A 21,377-nucleotide genomic window follows, 5' to 3' on the forward strand; every position below is an offset into this window, starting at 1 on the left:
TTTAGTTATTTTTTATATAAAAAATATATATCAACATAGTTCTTTTATCTCACATTTTAAAATTAATAATAGCGAAAAATTTTTATAAATACTTTGAGTGCATTAAAAACATATATTTTTGACCTTTTGACTATGATTAAATATAGTATTTATAATTATTAGTATAATATTATAAAAAATTAAATTAATTTTTTCTAATAACTGAATTTGCATCTAAACCAATATTATCAATATAATTATGGTAATAATTAAATGTGAATTCGATATTATCTCCTATTTTTTATTATCAACAAAAACAGTTTTCGATTGAAATAATTTTAGCTAATATTTAACTAATTTTAAATAGTTTTATTTATAATTATTTAATAAATTTAAATGTAAAAGCATTAAAAGAAGGATATTTTTCAACAGAGGGCTATTTTAATTTGAATAAAAAATAAAAGACGCTTTTTCAAATTTTTATATTAATATTTACATTTTTTATTTTAATAAATATTTCCTTCTCTCATTGTCGCGTTGTCTGCTAATGTTCTCAATTACCACGCTCCGTTCGCAGCGTTGTCGTCATCTCGCTCGCTCTCCAGCTCTCCAGCTCTCCTCTTTCCGTCTCTTGCGGATTCCCCCGCTATTCCCTCCTCGTTGGATGCATCCGACCCCGCTAATCTTCTCCTCGTTCTTCGATCGATAAGGTTTCCCGTAGCTCTACGGAATCCGGAGGTACCAGCTTCTGATCTGCTTTAGACGCTGAGATGGAGCTGTGGAGCTAGTCGATCTCAGATGTCGTCTTGATTGGAAGTGCAGGATTTGATTTTTAGGCTTCTGCTGCTGCAATTCGCTGTCTTGTAGGAGTTTCGCGGCGCTTGGATCTTGAATTCCTGTCGCAGCTGCGTTGGTTTTGACCTGTAAAAGGAGTCACCAAGTGTTTTGTCGATTTAGTGGTCCCCGAGGCTGCGGATCTGTGAAAGACGCAGTTTTTGGTGGAGATGAGAGGTTCCGTGTGATTTCGTCAGTGAAAAATGAGGCTCGAGGAATCCCCGTGAATGGATTAGGGCTTCTTCCTGTCCTGTAAGTGGGGGTTCCTGAGCGTTCGAATTTGGATATTTTTGACGAATGTTGTTGGAGTTGCGTGTATCTCTTCGTACGCTTCATTTTGAACTTGCTCTCTAGGGTTAGCTTCGCGATTGTGTCGGATGTTTAAAGAACTGAGTACTTTTCACAAAGCTTTTGACTTTGCAGCGTAAAACAAGAAAAACTGCAAGATTTGGTTTTGAAATTGGTCGAATTGTTCCTGTCGTGAAGAAAAAAAAAATGCAGCAGAGGGTTCCTTCTTTTTGCACATCTTGACTCGCTGTAGCTTTGAGGTGTGTGCAAGGAGATGATTGAGCAATTCATCAACTTTGTAATCCGGCCTCCTAGGTATGTACATATCTTGTTTACTTACAAAATTAGTAAGTTTGACCTGCCATCTCCCCTTGCGTTGAATTGACTGAAACTTTCCATACATACATTCTTTGAGTTGTACGAAGTAATTTCATATAAGAAGTCCAGTCATAGTATAAGAGGATATCCTTTTTGGTAATAAATGACTTTTTTTTTTGTCATTTTGCTCTGATGTATGAAGCCTTTTGAGCAAATTCTTGCCATGATATATCCAGCCACAAATCCTGTCTGGCGTACTTGATTTTGTCATATATCCACTACGTCTGATATCTCATATTTTTTCTCATAATAAATGACTAAATTTTTGGCTTAGTGTAGCTATTTTGAGCAGTCTACTCACCTGTTTGTGTGTGCTGTAATATTCATTTTGTTGTTTTTGCCATAATTCGAAAACTTCTTTGTTAGTGCACTTACATTTCCATTTCATCTGTCTGTATCTTCTTTATCTACTACTTCTTTCTTTCCTTGGACTTAATAGCTCTACTTAATTAGAACCAAGGTTGTATGGTATATGGTGTGCAGCTGGCCAACTACATAGCGCATATGTGGTTTGTAGGCGTATATGCAATCCATATAAAAAGATAGAAAAAGCTATTTTTATTTATGGAAATGCTTAGCATTTATATGACAAAGTACAACATCAATCTGTCTAGTCAATACTTCTATTAAAATATTCATTACCATATAAGATAAAACACATAATTCTATCAATCTATGTTAATACAACAACAACAACCAGACCTATATCCCATTGAGTGGGATTGGCTATAGCAATTTATGTAGTATGCATATAATTGAACATATGAAATGCAAAGTAGTTAAGTTAAAGATTCAAGGTACCACACCAAAAACTTAGCTTTTGAAATTGTTTCATGATCATGAGAACTAATCCCTGAAAAGAAAAAAAAAATGTAGTAATATTTGGGTTTTCATTTAAACTGTTTTTTTTTCCTCAATCACTTTTATGAATAACAATCACTTTTATGAATGCCCACATATATGCCAGACCATATATGTGGCTGCATAGGCCACCTAGTTCTGCATATTGAAGGAAACTATATATTAGGGGACAGTCACCTTGTGCAAATGCCTGGCTAGCCACTTAGGCCTCTTTTTATTATCATGGTTAGAACTCATTATAACTAGTCATTTTACCTTTAATATTGTTATTGAGGATTTTTAAGGGCCTATATTTACTGTCATTTTGAAAACATCTGTACTTTTGGTATGATGACATCCAGGGCTGATTATAACCCAGACCAATACCTATGGGAACCAGAATTCACACTTGCTGGCAGAAAATATAAACGTCTAGACTTGGAGGCAAGTACGGACATGTGTTACCGAAGTTCTCTTCTTTTTTTGGATAAAAATTTAGAGGATTTATTGCTGATGTATGCTAATTTTACTTCATTAAACATGACAGCTCAAAAATGGAAGAGGTCACACTCTCAAATGTAGTCACTATGTTCCCTATTCTATACCCGAAAACACTGCTCTTCCTTGCGTTGTATACTGCCATGGCAACAGGTCTTCATTCTTCAATGCTTTTATTTAAAAAATTCTCATATTGTTTATTGTTATAATATTGAGCAACTCTTCTGTAATTGTATTACTGTTGTCGTGATATGCACCTTTGTTGAACAATGTAACCAATTTATTTTTAATGATAAAATGGAGAAAAAAAAAACTCAAACAGAGAATACTTGTTCTTTTTTGCTATGTAGAAGAATAAACACAAACATTGGGCATGTAAATCTCTCTTGATACCATTTTAAATACTAGCCAAGACCTTTGTTGACAAAAGTGTGAATCTTTTCCTTGGTCTCCTTGTCTGGAGATACGTAGCAGTGCTAACCCAAGATTGAGCAAATAGATCTTTATATATCTACAAGAAATTTGCTTCCCCAATTGGAATTTTAATTATTTGTCTCTTCTATGGAAATTACAGTGGGTGCAGAGCAGATGCAAATGAAGCTGCCGTAATCCTTCTTCCTTCGAATATTACCCTCTTCACTCTCGATTTTTCAGGTTCAGGACTTTCTGAGGGTGAATATGTCAGCCTTGGTTGGCACGAGGTTGGTTATTGTGATTCCTTTTGGTTTATGATCTTTGCTTACTCTTATCAATAGTTCACTGCTGAGGTTGTTTTATTTCTTTTGCTGATTACCTTCAAGACCAACAGTTCCTAAAATTACTGATTATGGGTTTTATCAACTTGTATATCAGAAAGACGATCTCAAAACCGTGGTCACTTATCTCCGGACCAATAAACAAATTTCTTGTATTGGACTTTGGGGCCGATCAATGGGTGCTGTTACAAGGTATTTTTCTCTGGACAATTTTTTTATTATTCATTCATATGTCAATTTATCTGTTCATATTCTGGTAATCTTGCTAATGCAATGCACATATATTCATCCTGTATATAGGTTATTTTCATCAACATCTTGATAATCGTTTGACCTATTCTTCTGATAGGGTATTGCTCAATAATTAGTGGTAGTATAAATTGAGAGGAATAAAATATCATATTGTGTGTGTGTGCACTGAATAGCTTATAACTAAAATGTCCCACATAAGAGTAGATTCATAACATCATTATTAAACATATTTAGTATTCTTCAATAAGTAATAATTCTGAGCCACCCTCTGGCTGAGCATAAATATCATTGTTCGCTAGCTAGTTATATAAAGGGCAGCTTGGTGCACAAAGCTCCCGCCAATGCAGAGTCTCGGGAAAGGATCTATTGTACACTATACTGCTTTGCAAGAGATTATTTCCGAGACTCGAACCCGTGATCTCTAGGTCACACGACATCAATTTTATGTAACTCTAGCTAGTTCCATAAAATCTAAAAATTCAAATTTGCAAAAGTGAGAAGAAACTCAACAGATATTACAAAGATTCAATACTACAATAGTTGAGAATTTTGTTGTTGCAATGCCCTGGATTGATCTTCAAAGAATTGAAGGTTGGACTGTAATTGATGATAATCTTCAAGAGAGACATCTTCATAAGTTAGTGAAAATCTTCAGACATATAATTTTCTTCAGCTCCCTCTCAAATTGAAGACATCACAAGGTTGTGAACTTTGCAAGGATGAATGACACTATGTGAGTGATTGATTGTAAAGTAAAAGGGATAGATGAAGGGTTCCATTTTCACTCTTGATATGAGGAGTTAATACCAAAATAATTCTAACAGTATATTATCATATATTGCCTCAACAAGTTCATTCCAGTTACCTCATTTTGGAATCAATTTCTTCTTCTGGGTAGTTTTTCCATTTTGTCACTTGAACTCATGTGCAGGAATTTTGGTGGTGATGATACATATTTCAAGGATGATCTTTTCTGTTTTTGAAAGGGCATAATTACACATAAAGCTGTTAGATTTAACTCTACTTTGCATTCTATGACCATACAGTTGCCATCCTATTTGTTTACAAGATGTAGTTGATTATATGGACAAAAACTGTTTTTTTTTTTTGCATGAAGAGGTGGAACCTATCCACTTATCCTTGTTTTGTTTTGTTTTTTATTTTTGTGTAACAGCCTTCTTTATGGAGCAGAAGATCCCTCTATTGCTGGCATGGTGCTGGATAGTGCCTTCTCAAACTTATTTGAGCTTATGATGGAGCTTGTGGATGTCTACAAAATCCGTCTTCCAAAATTTACAGTATGATACATTTTGGAAAAATGCTTGTTCAACTCATAATATGTTCTTGACATTGCTATTTGAAGTTTTGGCAGATAACTCATATCTAGATAACTTTTCCTTAACATTGTAATTGCTTGACTTGATTAGTAGTCCTGTGCGTAAGTATTTATCATGTGGTGGGTCTTGTGGTTCCATCCGCATGCTCTTTAGCATCTATTATGACAATATCCTGGCTGTTCCTTCTGATAATAACTTGTAGTTTCTCAACCACTTCCACTATCATGCCAGTGCATAATCTCGTTAGAGTTTTGTAATGGAAGAGGGAGTCATGTAGCTGTCCAATAGTTGATATCATCCTTATGATGATACTTTTTGTTGATACTGTCGATTCTGCTGCTTTTACATTTGGTGGCTTCAATATCTTAACATATTATGTTGTACTTTTTATATAGATCCGACTGGCTTTGCGGTATATGAGACGGGTTATTCAAAAGAGGGCTAAATTTGACATAATGGAACTCAATGCTGTGCAGGTACTGGGCTTTGCACTTCTTTGTAGTCATTTGTCTTTTGGACTATCTTTGTGATTTTTCCCATCCTTAGCGAGTTAAAGAACACATGAAATATGTAGTTCCTGCGAAACAAACTCTACGTAAAATGCATGCTCTATTTAGACCCGACCCTAGGCCGGGTCCAGCCCGGGCCCGTAACCGGGTCAACGGGCCGGTTGCCCGTTGACCCGGTTTGCCAGGCTGAACCGGAACCGGCTTGGCAAGTTGTCAGGCCGGTTCCGATTCCTTAAGTGCAAAACTGGCGGACCACCGATTAACCGCAGGTTCAACTAGATTTTGTTTTTTTTTTCTTTTTGCCTGTTAGAACCGGTAGTTTCTAGCCATTGGAATCACTGGTTAACCGGCAGTTCCTAACCATTGAGGGAGGGGTGGGGGTTTTTTTAGGTATTTTTTTTCAACGGTTAGGATCATTTGACCATTTTTTGATCAATGACTATGATTTAGTATTTGTTACTATCCAAACTCTATAAATAGGGAGCTCATTTCATCATTTTCACACACATCTTCTTTACTCTTAATCTCAATTTTATATTCTCTATATATTTTCGCCTTCATTTCTACGCACTTTCATTTCTGATTTTCAATTACAACGGAAGGAGACCATGGAGGTGCATCACCTCAAGCTCGGAAGGGAAAGGAAATAGTGAATCTGCAGGAGGACCCCAACATTCAATTTATCGATGATGAAATTGAGCACCTTCCGAATCCGACACCCGAAACATAAGGAAGTATCGATGCAATTACTTCTAAGGTTCGGGAAATTCCTCCTCTAAAGTCTTCTATTTTCACTAACATTTTGAGAAGGTCACTCTTCCGTCGAGATAAATGCGTGCAAAATGTAAGCACTACAATGCTTCTTATAAATTTCAAGTCGACGGAGACTATGGGTCGTCGAAACGACACGTAGAAACGATTCAAACGAACCACCCGACGGAATATGGACTCAACCGTTTTTAAACACAATTATCAAGATTTTCTTCAATTAGCGGTAGTACTATTTCCGGTTTATTTTTATATTCGGATAATAAATTAAGATAATCATTAGCTAAATTTGTTTCTGTAGAATATTTTTCTTTTAGTTTTGGATCTAAATGTACATTTGAAAATTTTTGTAAAGAATTTCTTAATCTTGTGCTAAACGTGTTCCTAGATTTACACTTACTCGTACAATTAAAAATTAGTAAAACAAGGAAAAGAAAATTTAATTGATGAATTTGATAATTAGATAATAAAGTTTCTTTATGTTCCGATATTTGGAGTAATAATTGGCAAACACATTCATATATGCGTGTGACTTGCCATTCGATAGATAACTCTTGAATGTCCAAAAAAGATTGTTAGCTTATAGAGTTTTTGATGAATCATATAATGCTCATAACATCACACAATTATTATGATGTTTTCAATAACATTAGATAATGCTAGTTCTAATACCGCTTGTATAGATCTAAAATTTGTTTGTCCACCTATTATTGGTGGTTTATTTTGTTATATTCGTTGTGTATGTCATGCTTTAAATTTATGTGTTCAAGATGGATTAAATTTTTTTTTAGAAAATTATATTAAACCAATTAAAATTACAATTTCTTATTTATGGTCTCATCCATCTATAATGAAACAATGAGGTAGGTTTTGTAAAACTAATGGAATGAGACCTAACAAATTTCCACGTGACGTACCAACACGTTGGAATTCAACATACCAATTATTACAAGATTCATTTCAAAATAAGTATTATTATGTTTATTTTTTGCACAAAATACTAATACTAATATATATTTATTTTTATAACAATAAAATATTTATAGTAATATTTGTGAAATTTTAAAAGTATTTAATGATGCAACCGAACAACTTTGTAGTGTTTATTATCCCATTACTCAATTAGTTTTAGAAAATTTTTCTAATATAGTATTAGTTGTAAATGAACATGTTAATAATAATTTTTATATTCTTGCATCTTAGCTATGAAAACTAAACGAGAAAAATATTTTTATTTTATTTCTGAAATTTATTTAATTGCATTTGCTTTAGATCCTAGATTTAAATTAGAAGTTTTACAATAAATGTTAATTTTATATTATGACGTTTTAATTCCAATTAAAGATTTTTTTCCTCCTGATCCAGTTAATATTATATATAATGTTAGAATTTATTTATATGATATTTATCATCAATATTATGCAAAATATGGAACACAAATTAATATTTTTGAAATACAAAAAACTATTAGTAGTAATTTAAAACTTACAAAAGCACAACTTTTATTAAAAGAACGAACAAAACGTCCACGAGGATCCTCAAGTTCCACACATAAACTTGAGAATTATTTTACGATTTCTTTTGATTTTAATGAAGCAAATAACGAAAATTTTGATATCTTAAAGTGGTGGTTAGTCACAGAAGGCTCAAAGCTTTCACGTCCTCTCTGTGATCGCCAAAGAAATTTTAGCTTGTCCAATATCAACTGTTGTTGTGGAGCAGACGTCCAATGCTGGCGGCAACATATTAGATGAATGACGATTAACTTTGTCTCCCGACTTATTGGAAGCCCAAACATTACTGAACGATTGGATCAGAGCCGAGAAAAGAATCCAAAGAATGCAACTTTCATATGACAAAGTTGAAGATTTTGATGTTGAAGAAACGAATACAACAGGAACGGGAAATGAAAGTGAGTGACAATGTGAAGGGTAAAAATGTAAAATAACTACATGGGCTTTGATTCTCCTATACCCTAAGGGGATACGTAGGCAACTTAAATAAATGCAAGCCCTTTTTTAAAATAATTTTTAATTTTAACTTTTTTTAATAATAATTTTGAACCGTGGCGAACCGTGAACCAAACCGCGAACCGTAACCGTCTTGGACGGTTAAGGTTAAGAGTCGATCTGCCAGGAATGGTCGAACCGTCAGTTTTGAACCGTGGTTAGGTCTAGCTCTAGTCCCAGCTTTAATTATGCAACTTCAATTTTTACTTCAAGTGAGTTCAAAGTCCTAACCACTAAACTTGGGTTGTGTTACTAGTCGAAAGCTTAGTCTAGTTAAATTTTAGTGCACCCACGGCATCTTTCTGGCTCTGATTGAACACACTATGATAGTAATGCATGATTAACACCTCATACTGTCAACTTATAATTGCTCATCGTTGCCTCCAGTCTGCACCGAAGACCTTTATTCCAACATTATTTGGGCATGCTTCAGATGACATATTTATTCAAGCTCGTCACTCAGATATTATATATGAGGCATATGCAGTATGTAACTAAAATTCTATTTCTAAATTTTGTATTTTTAAAAAAAAAATTGAAAGTTTTCATGGAAATTAACTCATATTTAATTCTCTTTTGTTATTCTACAGGGTGATAAGAACATTATCAAATTTGAGGGTGACCACAACTCACCCAGACCACAGTTCTACTATGATTCAGTTTCTATTTTCTTTTATAATGTCCTGCGACCCCCACAAATCCCTTCAAGTTCTTCGAATAAGTTTGAAAGGTACTATGATCTGGGTGATCTGAAGGTTGGTGCTGGAAATGAGGAGGTAATTTTCTATATCAATTTGACATGAATGTATTGGTGAAAAGAAAAGAAACTATCAGTTGCAGTACTAGAAAAGGAAATTAATGACAGTATGTAGAAATATATGTTTGGACTATATGTTGAAGTTTGTGTTTGTAGAGTTTGCTATATGAAATCATCACTGGTCTTCGCACAGCTGGTAGTGATGAAGCATGCTCCTCATCAACACCTGGAATTCCTAACGTTGCAGGTTTAACCATTAATTTGGCTTTCAAATCGTGTTATTTTGTGTGTTTGGTTTTCTTTAAATTGGTTTATTGGTTGCACCACAGGTTCAACTGCAAAATCTGTTGTCGAATTGTTATCAGAAAGTGTAACTCATCTATCCATTGCTAATGACTTTGTGAGTATGTTGTTGAAGTGATTTTTCTTTTTGCATAAAAAGTTTAAAAAAGAGAAAATGGCTTCGGTAAGATGTTAAACATATAGTTCGATCACTTTTGCAGGATTTCCTTGTTGACGAAGATAACACAATTATCAAAATAGAGAGTGACACTAATGATGGATCCAGTGTTCAGGTAAACAACTAGTTTCTTTTTTCCAGTTCCTAGAATTTTGTTTTTGGAGTAACAGCATCGTTTTTTTTTTGTCAATTTGCCCTAAGGATCATTTCAATTGTTAGAAATTTCATTATGATATCAGAATTTGTAAAAACAAAAAAAAAAGAAAAAAAAAGAGAGGAAGTTCTACTAAAATTATCGTTTTCATTTGCTTCATCCCAATTGGATCAGTTTTGATCAATTTTGGCTGAATTTTTTTCTGGTTTAAAGTAATATGATGTTAACGTTATACTAAAATGTAGAACCGCCACATCAGCGGCTCCCTAGAATTGGTCCCATGGATATGGAGGGAGGTGATGTTAACGTTATATTAGATTTTATGATGGTTGCAGTCGCACTGGTCCTCTAAATCTCAGATCACGTCCTTTTACTTATTGATTTAACATTTGAGATTACAGTTTTCCTACTTCATTTGCTTGGATGTCTACTGTTTCATAAAGGATATATCAGATCCAGGACATTTTCTGATGGCATCTTTTACAGGCTAAAAGGACTGAATTGAACGAGGAATGCTGCTCCTTTTCGAGCTCAAATAGGGAGAGTTGGGGGAGATGTTCTTCTTTAGGTGGAGATAGCGATAAGTCATCCTCAGTGGAACGCACTGGAAGATCAAATAGCAAACATCAGGTCTTTTTTTCTTCCCCAATTCTAATGCCTATCCTTGCATTATGCTATCTAAACCATTTTATTCCACAACACAATTCCCAGAAAAATCCTTTACCACACAACAATTTAGTCATGCTACCTTTCTACTACTGATTTTTCATTTTAGCTCAATGTTCAACGACGCCTGTGAAGGGGTTCTTTGTAGGATTTACTATAGAATGCCTCTTTCCGGCCATAAGGTTAGGGTGGTATTTGATCGCTCGATCGTCGATAGCTAGCTACTAAAGAGAGGCCATCAACAGTCAGAATCAAATTAGGGTATTGTGTTTGGTTAAAGAAAAGCCTACTGAAAAGAGCAGTCCACAACTAGGATCAAATTTCCCTCAATAGGATTTGCATTCAATTTGTTTCATTAAGGAAGCAGCCCACTCATTTCAGCTATTATTTTCCTGATTTTACACTACAGACGACACTGAGGCTCCTAGCGACGCCGCTCAGACGCATACGAAGGAGATCATCTCCAAAATCCAAGAACAAGAAAGAAGGCACCTCAGTAGCCAACAAACCAAAGCGCAAAAAGAAGCTAGAGAAAAAGGAAACATTCGGCCAGCGGCTACATCTTTGCTTCCTGGGGCTAACCAACCACAGACGACATCGATCGACCTGACCTGCCCTGACCTTTGCTTAAACATGTATCACACCAACATAAAAAAGAAAAAATTATGGTGTTGGCGGCTGTAGTTTACTAATTAGAAGGCTGTGGTTAGTGTTAACGTATAACATTGCCTGTAGGATTTTGTTGGTTTGGCAAAGTGTGATTAAAGCTTTAGCATTTTGTTCCTATTCTAACACTGCTTAGCAGAGGCTGTGGAAGTTGATCAGTGGATGGTCATGAGAATGTGCTGCTGCTGAGCCATTAATTGGAAAGATCTCATGTTTGAAAATAAGATGGGGTTTGAAATATTATGAGATAAACGGTGTTGAAGATCAAAGATTCAGAGCTTCAATCCTTTTTATTTAAAAATGATTTGAATTAGAGCCCTCAAAAAGATTATGAAATTTGACTAATTTTCTTGTAATTTTATGTTTCAATTTATAAAAACCATCATGCGTATCTTATATATTCGTTCATTTTAACTAAACTTCAAAAAGAAATAAATCAATATATATAAATATAAATGAATAAATTCAAATAATCAATTAGATTACAGTCAAGAGAAAAACTTTTATCCAGTCCTCACTTTGCTCTATTTTTCATATGGATTCAATTTAGTGCCATAATTGAATCGAAATAAAAGATAAAATAAAAGAAATAACAATACTTTTACAAAAGAAAAAGCACTTACATTTTTTATTAATAACATTATTGATATGAATCTTGAGACAAGAAAAAAAAACAATACTAAATGAGAATCTTGAAATAAAACATTGTATTTAAACAAATCAAATCTAAATAAGAAGCAAATTACAATTCAATAAATCATGAACAATAAGAGACTATCTACAAACTAAGCAGGGCTACTCCAGCTCAAACAATTGTACTAGTGCCACTGTAGAACAACCTGACTGAAAACATCAAGGAAAAACAGAATTGAATTTTGAAGATCAATAATCATATAATCAATATATTGATAGATCATGACTCATTGACAATAAGATGTGATCCAAACCACCTCTGCAAGATCACAAGTTCACCTACAGAAGAGTTGGGCCAGAAACACCAACTTTGGATTCCTCTTGCAAACGAAGAAATTGCCACAAAACATAGCTCAAGTTGAGGTTTTGGGACAGAGTGAGTTTGCTTCTATTGTATGTATTTGAGATGAAAAAAAATAATTCAAAAGACAAAAATAGAATTAGAAAAGAGTTAAAAATTTGGAAAACCCAAAAAGGCAACAATAAATGAATACTGCAGAATCTTGGCCAAAACAAGAGATACTAAAAACATGAATACAATTATAAACTAATGAAACAAAGAGAACAAATGATACTACAAAATCTGAGCTCTAAATCAGTAAATAGTAACATGTTGGATGACTACTGGCAGCAGAATAGCAAATTAGTTTGTGCTGCAAGGGAGTTCCCCAATTCAATCTTGCACAGATATGTAGGGCAATCAAACAATGGATCTTGCTCGAAAGCGTCGGTGCTGTGCATCAAACTATTAATTTGTAGCTTTCAGAAAATGTATAAAATGCTTAATCCACAGTGAATAATGGTTAATTGATAAATACCATATTAATTCTTAAAGAAGAAATTAAAATAAGACAAGGTCCCTGAATTGAAGATTAGTCCAAATAACTAACTAATCTCCTTAGGTATCATAATTAACTCAAATACTTGTGTTGAAGTAAGCAAAATCATTCTAAATATCTGAAGCCATCTAAGAGAGGAACAATTAAATAAAAAAATTCCTTTCACTAACAATGATTCATGTTGTTCTATGCCACCGTCTGAACTGTATGCACACCATTGCAATTCTTGCATCCAGTTATTCAAGAGGCATTTATCAGATTTTTATGAATGAGACCGAATCAATGAATCATGGACAAAAGCAAAAAAAGAAAAGGAACAGCAATCAGCATCTCAAAGACAGACAGAAGAATATATGGAAAGGAAGACAAATAATAATAGTGTTTGGTAATTAAGGGCAGCACAAAACAAGTTCATTTGTGCTGCAAAGAGTAACTGATACTGATTAGAGCGTCAGTACTCATGCATCAAATCAAGTTTGGGAAAATATTTTCTTCACCTACTTGTGCAGGCCAACTAACTATAATTGATTAAGGAAAATAAAATGTCTCGTTAAACTAAAATAAAGTATAATTTATAACAACAGCATAAACTTCTTAAGCAACAAACTCACATCAATGTAGGTGACGGTAATGGTATGTAGCAGTGTTGGGTGAAAAAGGACAGCACAAACATCAATCTATTAGTGCTGCAATGCTCATCCCATAATTTATTATTGCACAAAAATTAAGCAACCGAACAATGGATTTTGCAAGGAGCCTCAGATGTTGTGCCTCAATCCAACAAAATTTCTATGAACAACTTGCTCTTTACCTAACATTATTAGCACAAATAGGTGGATTTATGTCAGTTTCCAGCAATTAAATACTAACAGAAATGGCACATAATCTCTTACTAAAGAATCATTTCACGAAGAATGGAGCAGATCGATAATATTTCATTATCATAGACCAGATGGATCAACACTATTAAAAAAACACTCCTCGAATCACTGCCAAATCTCATCAACGAAATTCTAAAAATGATTTTCACATCGAGATAATGCATGATCAATAATCGAACTAGAATTATCTGGAAAATATTATTTTTTAATATATATATATAGAGAGAGAGAAAATTCATTCATCAAGACATAGAGGAAAGAACTTGTGAGCTCAGTGGAAGGAGAAGTCGTATTAATGGTGAGAAAGGCTCACGGAGATAACAAGCATGCTATCGCCACTGCCAACACCAGTTCCTAAACTCATCATCGCGTCAACTGATTCTTCTCTCGCTGAATGCAGCATAAAAAACTCTTTTTTTTTTATGAGAATAAGGTAGCAAACCCATGAATCAAAAAAGACAAGATCAAGCATTGTAGCGAAATCGACCTTCGAATAAAGCCTCACCTATAGAGGAAAAAAAATAATTATGGCTTAGAAAAAAAAGAAGTAAAAGACATAGATAGTAGGCTTCATCGGTGTAACAACAATGACAGGATCGTAGATCGGAAAGTCTCACTAAATCGACTAAAATATTTAGCCAGCAGAGAAGGAGGAGAAGTCGAAATCCATAACGCCACGGGCAAAATAAGATACACGGGAACCTACCGCGACGAAATTAAAACAGGAAAAATCAACCGGAGGGCAATCGGAGGGCGATCGGAACCCTAGGGCGGCTCACGTCTTGTATCAACGAAGGCATCGAGGGATCCTACATCTGCTCTATTTATAGAATTTAGGTTTCTGGGGCAGTTGCGGCGGGTGATGAAAGCGATGAGATTTTAGGGTTTCTAATTTTTGCGTCGGGAAGATAGACACATCTCAACCGTCCGATGGAATTTTAACGGCCGCATAATAGACGCATACCAACCGTCTGATAATAGAAGAGAGCACAAAACGAACGCCACCTCGTGTGACATGCACGTGTAGGTTTTTCGATATAAAAATTTATTGATCATTTACGTGGGTTTGGTTGGTACGATTTTTATTTTTATTTTTTAGAAAATGAATATTTAAAAAAAATAGTGTTTAGTTTATATTTTTCATATTTATTTTTTTTAAATAAATAATATTTTTTAGAAAAATAAAAAATATCTAAAAGTCATTTTCGATTTTGCAGAAACGGTTTTAAAAAAATAAAAATAGAAATGCGCAAACCAAACACATTCGTCAAAATTAAAACTATGGTGTTGCTCCAACTTCCCATTAAAAGTATACCTGGCTTGGTTGCGTGTGTAATGAATGTATGCGGGTAATAGACTCTCTTTCATACAAAATTAATTTAATTTTTTATATTAAATATTAAATTGATAAGAATAAATACTATACTTAATCTTAGTCAATATGGCTCGAGAATAACGGACTAATCCTTGTAAAAAATTAATTTAATATCATATTTGATCTTAGCCAAAAAATCGAGAAAAGTATGATTTTTAACATCGTCTACCCAAAGTATTTATAAAAACTTCTCTACTTGCAGTGTTGCCAATTAAGGCGAGACCTGTAGTGTAACAAGTGAGGCAAGTGTCTCAGGCCCAAAAAAATTTAGGACACCCAATTTTTAAAAAAAAAATTATAAATTTGATATGTTCATGGGCTCATTTTTAAGAAGCCTATAAGTAATAGTTGATAAATGAGTCATATCTTAATTTGTATCCTAAAAATATCCTATCTTAGTTTTAAACATGATTATATAGAAAAGAAATTGACATATTTAAAAAAATATTAAATAAGAGAGAAGAAATCAACATATTCATAAACATTCACAAGCTAAAAAGAGGGAGAGCTTATTCCTTTTCTCCAAGAGTTCAGAAAATCTAGATTTGATTAAACCTTGGTTGAAATTTAACATATTACAAGTGAAATAGGAATTGAACTCATTTTTCGAGAAAAGCGTATTATTCGAAGAAAAGGACAATTTAATGAGATTAACAGTGAAAAGGTACCTCAATCTCATAAAAATCTTTTCGAGTTAATTACTTCTTATTCATAATTAATCAAACTCTTTCTTCACTTCAAATTCGGGTTGAGTAATTTCAAAAGTACGAAAAAAACCTTTGAATTTTTATTTAGTTTGGAGAAGTTGTAGCCTATTGATGACAATGATCTCTTGAGCTCATGTGTTGATCTTCAAAATTCATTAACACATGATAGACGTTCCAATGTTATGAATCAGATTTATTTCTAGAACTAAAGTCATTACCTGGAAAAGCAAAAAGAGTGATTGATGTGCTGAATTATTTGAAAATAATGAATGGTTGTTATCCAAATGGTTATATCGTATATCAAATTTTGCTGACTATACTAGTTACAATTGTATCTCCAAAAGAAGTTTTTTCAAATTGAAATTGATTAAAAATGATCTTCGATCACAAAAAAGACTAAATGTATTAGCTATATTATATATTGAGAAAAAAATATTAAGAAAATTGATTATGCAAACTTAATTAATACTTTTAATTCAAAAAATACAAGACAAATAATATTCAAGTGACTATGTACTAGTTTAAAACATGAATTTTATATTTTGTTTGGATTTTTTTTTTATTGTTTTAGTATTTGACATTATTTTTGATGATATATTTTGTCTGTATTTAAAAAATATATGAATATTAAGCATCATGTTTTGTGCTCGCCTCAAAATCGTACTATGCCAATTCTAAGATATGTGAGTAAAGAGAATTTTAGATTTCTAATTAATTAATAAAAAAAATTCTTAATAATACGTCATACCGGAGATCTCTTATTGATTAATGAAAAAAATTCTCAATAATATATCGTAACTATGTTAGAATTATAGATTTGATTAATGCGTTTATGAAAATTACTAATAAATCTTAAAATTGATTAATGTGTTTATGAAAATTACTAATAAATCTTAAAATTATTTTCGATGTGAATAAAAATTACTAATTTCATTTTAGGCTTACCGAATATAATTAGTAAAGAAGACATATTCTTAAAAAAATAGTAACATATCTAATCTATTAATAAAAATTTATTACTTAATTCATCTAACAAAAATTACTAATAAACTCAATATTTAAATATCTGGTAAATTAAAAAAAAAACAAAAAAACAAAACCATTGCCAGCTTCAATTCCTACATTGTTTCAAGTCTTTTAAGATATTCATGAATGATCTCCATGAATATATTTTTATGTTAAGTTAATGGATTTTGTTTTGCTTTCTAACGTGTCAAAAAATTTAAAAATAGATTTTTTGTATTTAGTAGAATTTTGTTGTTCTTATCGATTAAAAGGTATTGAGATTGATCTCGTTGTTTAGTTTAATGAATTGTTTAAATTCGTTCATTTAATTGCTCTTGAGCGCATTGAACAAATATAAATATACTCTTACAACTCAAACACTATACTTGTTCACGAAAAGATCGAGCAAAGAATCTCTCAGTGCACAAAATGAGCAGCAGGAATTTGCAAGAATTTAGCAATAAAATTAAAGAAACATTGTTTTTTCTCAAACCTTTTGCAGCAAAATTGACAAGTCTCACAGTTGAAGAAAAATTGTTTGAACTGAGAAATAACAAAATGCCAATAGGAACCTAAACTATGCTTTTTCGTCGCCATCAGTTGCCAAGTGACATGCATTAAGCTCCCCCGGAGCCATACTTCTTCCCGAAAACTATCAGCTGCAGCTTGTCGTAGCCAGCAAGGACACCGGCACCGGCAATGGCACGGAGAATGTTGGCACCCGCACCCTTGAATAGAGATTTTGGGCCCTCATTCTTCAGAATTTGGCTGAATGCATCAAGGGAGCCCTTGTACTTGACAGCCTCTCCTGAGGTCATCATCATCCTTCTGCGAACTGTGTCGATAGGGTATGATGCAAGCCCGGCACCGTTGGTTATCACCCAACCGAGCGCAAAGCTAGCAAAGAAGCTATCCTGTGGAATGATTCAGCAGCTTAAAGACAGGTCCATATGCTCATCAATTCTTCATAAAATGGCAATTTCACTAGGACATATACCCAACTATGTTAAAACTGTGGTATAAAATGGTCCAATTTTGCTACGATTGTGAAGTGAATGAGAGGTGAACTAGAAAAATTTGCAAACTCTTGAAATTTCTAATTCAGGAATCTATTTACTAACGAGAGGTGTTAAAACTTGCAGCTTCTTTACCGTATGCATATAAAATGTAACTCATTCATTGTACCTGTAGTTCTCCGGTGAGAATCACTGGCTTCAGTGAATCATACAATCCAAAGTAGAGACCACGATAAACTATGATTCCAACACATGAAATGTTGAACCCACGATAAAGGCCAGCAATGCCATCGGACTGCAAAGTCTTCCTGTAAACATCAATAAGACCGTTGAATTGTCTTTCTCCACCTTTTTTTGCAGCTTTTGAATCATTTGCTAAACGAGTTCTGGCATAATCCAGGGAGTAGACAAAAAGCAGAGAAGAAGCACCGGCAGCACCACCAGAAGCAAGGTTTCCACCAAACCATTTCCAGTATCCATCCTTGTCTTTCTTGAAATTGAACATCCTCTTGAAGTAATCCTTGAAAGCAAAGTTTAAAGCCTAGAAAGACAGCAGAAGACTGTAAGCATAGACAAACAAAAGAGGACAAGATGCAGATGTACACTGAACAATCCAAGGAAACAGTTGTCAAATTAGATAACTAAACATGAGGCAATCCACTCAGATGGGAAGAGATACAAACTATGTAAAGAAACTAACAGCTTTAACATGGAGAATATGTTATAGGATTCAATTCTTTGCAAAGAGATGGTGAATAGCAATCACATGAACAGATCAAGATGTTATAGCTGGTTAACTGAACCAACCGAGAATTATGCAGGGCAACCATACAAATATAAAGAATTGGATTCCACACATACGCAACAACTATGTTAGACTCAAACATGTATCCAATATGAATCTCAACATTTTTCTTGTGATTTTTTTTCAAGATGGGGGCATGAGGATACAGAAAAGGGTCAATACTTAGAACATAGACAAAGATACACAAAAGATAATAATAAAAAAAAAAAATAATATATACGGCATATGGATTTGAAACAAGATGGAGTTTTTTGGAATAATAGTTTAGGGGCGTCTTGAAAAATTCTAATAATTTGGCAGACTTTCTAAAATGTTCCATATTATAACTCTAATCAGCTAGCACTTTCCACCATTCCCTTGCAATCATTATTTTCCATCTACCAATGTGAGACATCCCTCAAAACAGCTGCTTAGACTCTTTTTTCCATAATTCTACCAATTTCAGTTCAATATGGGTACACTAGATGTATATGCCAAGTCCAAGCTAGAGTGCAACAATACACAATATAATTATAAAGAAAATCCTTTGCTGAGTTGTGGATCAAAGGGAGAAACATAAAGTGTTGTGCAATCCTTATAAAATTGGGAGGTATTGTATCCAAAGAGTGGTAAAAATTATCATTACATCAAATGGCATTCAAGTATTTTTTGTTTATTTATAGAATTTTGCAATACTTACAAAATGTTATGAGACACTCTACTACAGGTGAACAGAGCCACGCTACTACAAGTGAGCACAGACAATATAAGTATACATAACTAACCTGAGTTGGGAAGTAACGAATGACATTTGCTGTGTTGCCTCTCCATAGTGATGCAAAACCTTCATCTTTCATTGTCCGTGTAAAGCAATCTGTTATACCCTTGTAGGGTTCGGAGAGGCGACCACTCTTTATCATCTCATCTTGGTTCTGAATTAGAAGTTTCACACGCTCAATGGGAGCAGCAGCTGTTTTGGAAACAGCTGCAGAGACTCCACCCATAAGAAAATCTATGGCAAAATTTGTAAATCCTTTTTCTGAAGGTGCATTTGCAAGGATAGGCGATGCAGATGACAACATTGCGAGATCACTGGTAGCTCTGCATGCAGACAACACTGGACTTTGAAGTCCACCATTCATGTGGTTTGCTGTAGAAAAATGCCTCTCATGTACCAAATGTGCAAGTCCAGAACCAATGTGGAATTGGCGAACATTTTTTTGGGTGACAGTTGGATGGTTAACTTGATCAGTCATTACGCTAATAACGAAGTCTACATAAGACACAAAATAAGCTACCTCAGTATATAATGAATGATAAACATGTTAATCAAATTAAAAGATAACAAAATGAATCTTAAGAATGAATTGCTACAAATTATGTAAAAGCACATTTCTGCTAAATGGCATGTGATATAGGCAATATAATCAACACGCCATGAAAGAAGTTTTCTCTTAGTTGGAACAAGGGATATAAAAAGTAGAATAATCTTCCTTAGAGTGGATGGTAAGGAAATGTAATCACAACTATTTAAGGACAGCTACCTGTATTCAATCCCTCTATCAAACTATATAAGAGTACAAGAATATCACACTAAAAAAATTCAAATAATTTTTTAATTATGTTGGTTACAATAACATCTGTAATTCTATATCTCTATCATACCATCAATTAGAATTATAATAAAAATTATTTGTCATCTTCCAATATACTTAATTCTCTCATTCTATTACCTACTAGAGATACACCTAATACTTTTAGGAAGTATATTGTAGTTTATCTGTCAATACATCCTTCTTAACATTCAAATCTTCAATATACTAACTTTCTTAGTATATTTTGTAATTGTCCAACACAGGCCCACGAGGAAGACTAAATAAAACATGTTTATTTTTTTTTTCAAACAAGAATCAAGGGTACATTAGGATCATGACATATTGAAATACTTTATTAGCATGTAAACTAAAAATATAGGATAGTTGTGAAGATTAACAAGGGGCAATATTTAGATGCCTTAACCAAACATGATAGACAAATAAACTACAATTAAAAAAAAACATTAGCAGTAGCACAAAAATGCAAACCAAACATTGTATAACAATGAGAGGCAAAAAAAAAAGAGGCATGTTTTAACTATAAGTAGATTCCAGATATAACGAATGGCATATCAAACTTTTTTTTTAAAAAAAGGCTTTTAATAAATCCATCTTGCAAGCTACAAGCCCTAGTCTTATCAAAGAGTTAAATTACTAGTCCAACTAACAAATCAACAGAATACATTGATGGTGGATCAACTGGATGGAGGAACAATGAATCGCACAAAAAAAACAAAAAAAAAAACACGAAATCTCATAAACACAATGGAACAGATCCAGATTACCACGCAGTTTGCCATAAGATAAAAAAGGACGATCTTTGTAGCAAAGAATACAGTTTAAAGCAAACAAACCAAACACCACGAAACTAAATCAAAACATAACGGAATTATATAGGGAACGGGAGAAGAAGCAAACAATTTACCACCTTTCCAAATCAGCGACAGAGAAATGCTCCTCCGTTTCTCTCCTCCTTTTCGAAGAAGCAAACGACCAAATAGGAAAGAAACGGAGAACAGCCAGGGAGAACGATGAAATTGCGAGAGCACAGATGGGGATATTTATATGGGCAGTCTAGGGTTTCTCCTTCATGTTTCTGCGGTCTGCGGATATGCGATACGCATCCCGGCCGTCCAATCCCCTGCTTTTCTCCAAGCCTGATTTGGGATCCCAAATTTTCCATTTTAAAATTTGAAATTTCGAGCGGATTTTGATCAAAGGAAAGTGTCCGTTATGAATAAAATTGATATAAATATTTGATTTATATAAGATATTTTATGAATTAAATAAATAAATAAATAAATACATAAATACTAGTCATTACGGAAACTG

At 33.6% G+C, this 21,377-nt stretch overlaps 2 protein-coding genes, 1 long non-coding RNA gene and 2 other non-coding genes across 5 annotated transcripts; 1 reads left to right on the top strand and 4 right to left on the bottom strand.

Annotated features, from left to right (window-relative positions):
* The first annotated feature begins 522 nt into the window (after window positions 1-522).
* LOC122026893 lies at window positions 523-11,402 on the top strand. The gene is made up of 15 exons (XM_042585622.1): window positions 523-717; window positions 802-1,416; window positions 2,682-2,763; window positions 2,867-2,970; window positions 3,392-3,518; window positions 3,670-3,764; window positions 4,999-5,122; window positions 5,557-5,637; window positions 8,835-8,933; window positions 9,038-9,223; window positions 9,361-9,451; window positions 9,534-9,604; window positions 9,708-9,779; window positions 10,305-10,448; window positions 10,894-11,402. Exons 2-15 carry the CDS (start codon window positions 1,376-1,378, stop codon window positions 11,092-11,094), a joined length of 1,518 nt encoding a protein of 505 aa, XP_042441556.1. The 5' UTR covers window positions 523-717; window positions 802-1,375; the 3' UTR covers window positions 11,095-11,402.
* A 368-nt stretch (window positions 11,403-11,770) lies between these two features.
* Window positions 11,771-14,428, bottom strand: LOC122026896. The gene is made up of 2 exons (XR_006124196.1): window positions 14,270-14,428; window positions 11,771-13,493 (listed from the first exon to the last, which is right to left on the bottom strand). It is a non-coding gene; the product is annotated as an uncharacterized LOC122026896 (long non-coding RNA).
* On the bottom strand, window positions 12,795-12,934 carry LOC122028434. The gene has a single exon (XR_006124814.1). It is a non-coding gene; the product is annotated as a small nucleolar RNA snoR138 (small nucleolar RNA).
* Window positions 13,830-13,936, bottom strand: LOC122028428. The gene has a single exon (XR_006124809.1). It is a non-coding gene; the product is annotated as a small nucleolar RNA Z152/R70/R12 (small nucleolar RNA).
* Window positions 14,429-17,093: 2,665 nt separating the features above from the next.
* LOC122026895 (ADP,ATP carrier protein 1, mitochondrial) lies at window positions 17,094-21,105 on the bottom strand. Its single transcript, XM_042585623.1, has 4 exons — window positions 20,974-21,105; window positions 19,236-19,723; window positions 17,836-18,207; window positions 17,094-17,564 (listed from the first exon to the last, which is right to left on the bottom strand). The coding sequence occupies exons 2-4, from the start codon at window positions 19,704-19,706 to the stop codon at window positions 17,268-17,270; spliced, it is 1,140 nt and encodes a 379-aa protein (XP_042441557.1). The 5' UTR covers window positions 19,707-19,723; window positions 20,974-21,105; the 3' UTR covers window positions 17,094-17,267.
* Between the last annotated feature and the right edge of the window lie 272 nt (window positions 21,106-21,377).

Source organism: Zingiber officinale, chromosome 10A (genome assembly GCF_018446385.1).
Source record: "Zingiber officinale cultivar Zhangliang chromosome 10A, Zo_v1.1, whole genome shotgun sequence".
NCBI lineage: Eukaryota > Viridiplantae > Streptophyta > Magnoliopsida > Zingiberales > Zingiberaceae > Zingiber > Zingiber officinale.

Excerpts from the sequence above, each read along its gene's own strand:
- LOC122026893 (XM_042585622.1), top strand. The coding sequence starts at position 1,376 with ATGATTGAGCAATTCATCAACTTTGTAATCCGGCCTCCTAG. Across the intron at positions 8,934-9,037 it reads TTATATATGAGGCATATGCA|GGTGATAAGAACATTATCAA; the intron begins GTATGTAACTAA and ends GTTATTCTACAG. Across the intron at positions 9,780-10,304 it reads ATGATGGATCCAGTGTTCAG|GCTAAAAGGACTGAATTGAA; the intron begins GTAAACAACTAG and ends CATCTTTTACAG.
- LOC122026895 (XM_042585623.1), bottom strand. The coding sequence starts at position 19,706 with ATGACTGATCAAGTTAACCATCCAACTGTCACCCAAAAAAATGTTCGC. Across the intron at positions 18,208-19,235 it reads TTCGTTACTTCCCAACTCAG|GCTTTAAACTTTGCTTTCAA; the intron begins GTTAGTTATGTA and ends CTGTCTTTCTAG. Across the intron at positions 17,565-17,835 it reads TTCTCACCGGAGAACTACAG|GATAGCTTCTTTGCTAGCTT; the intron begins GTACAATGAATG and ends ATCATTCCACAG.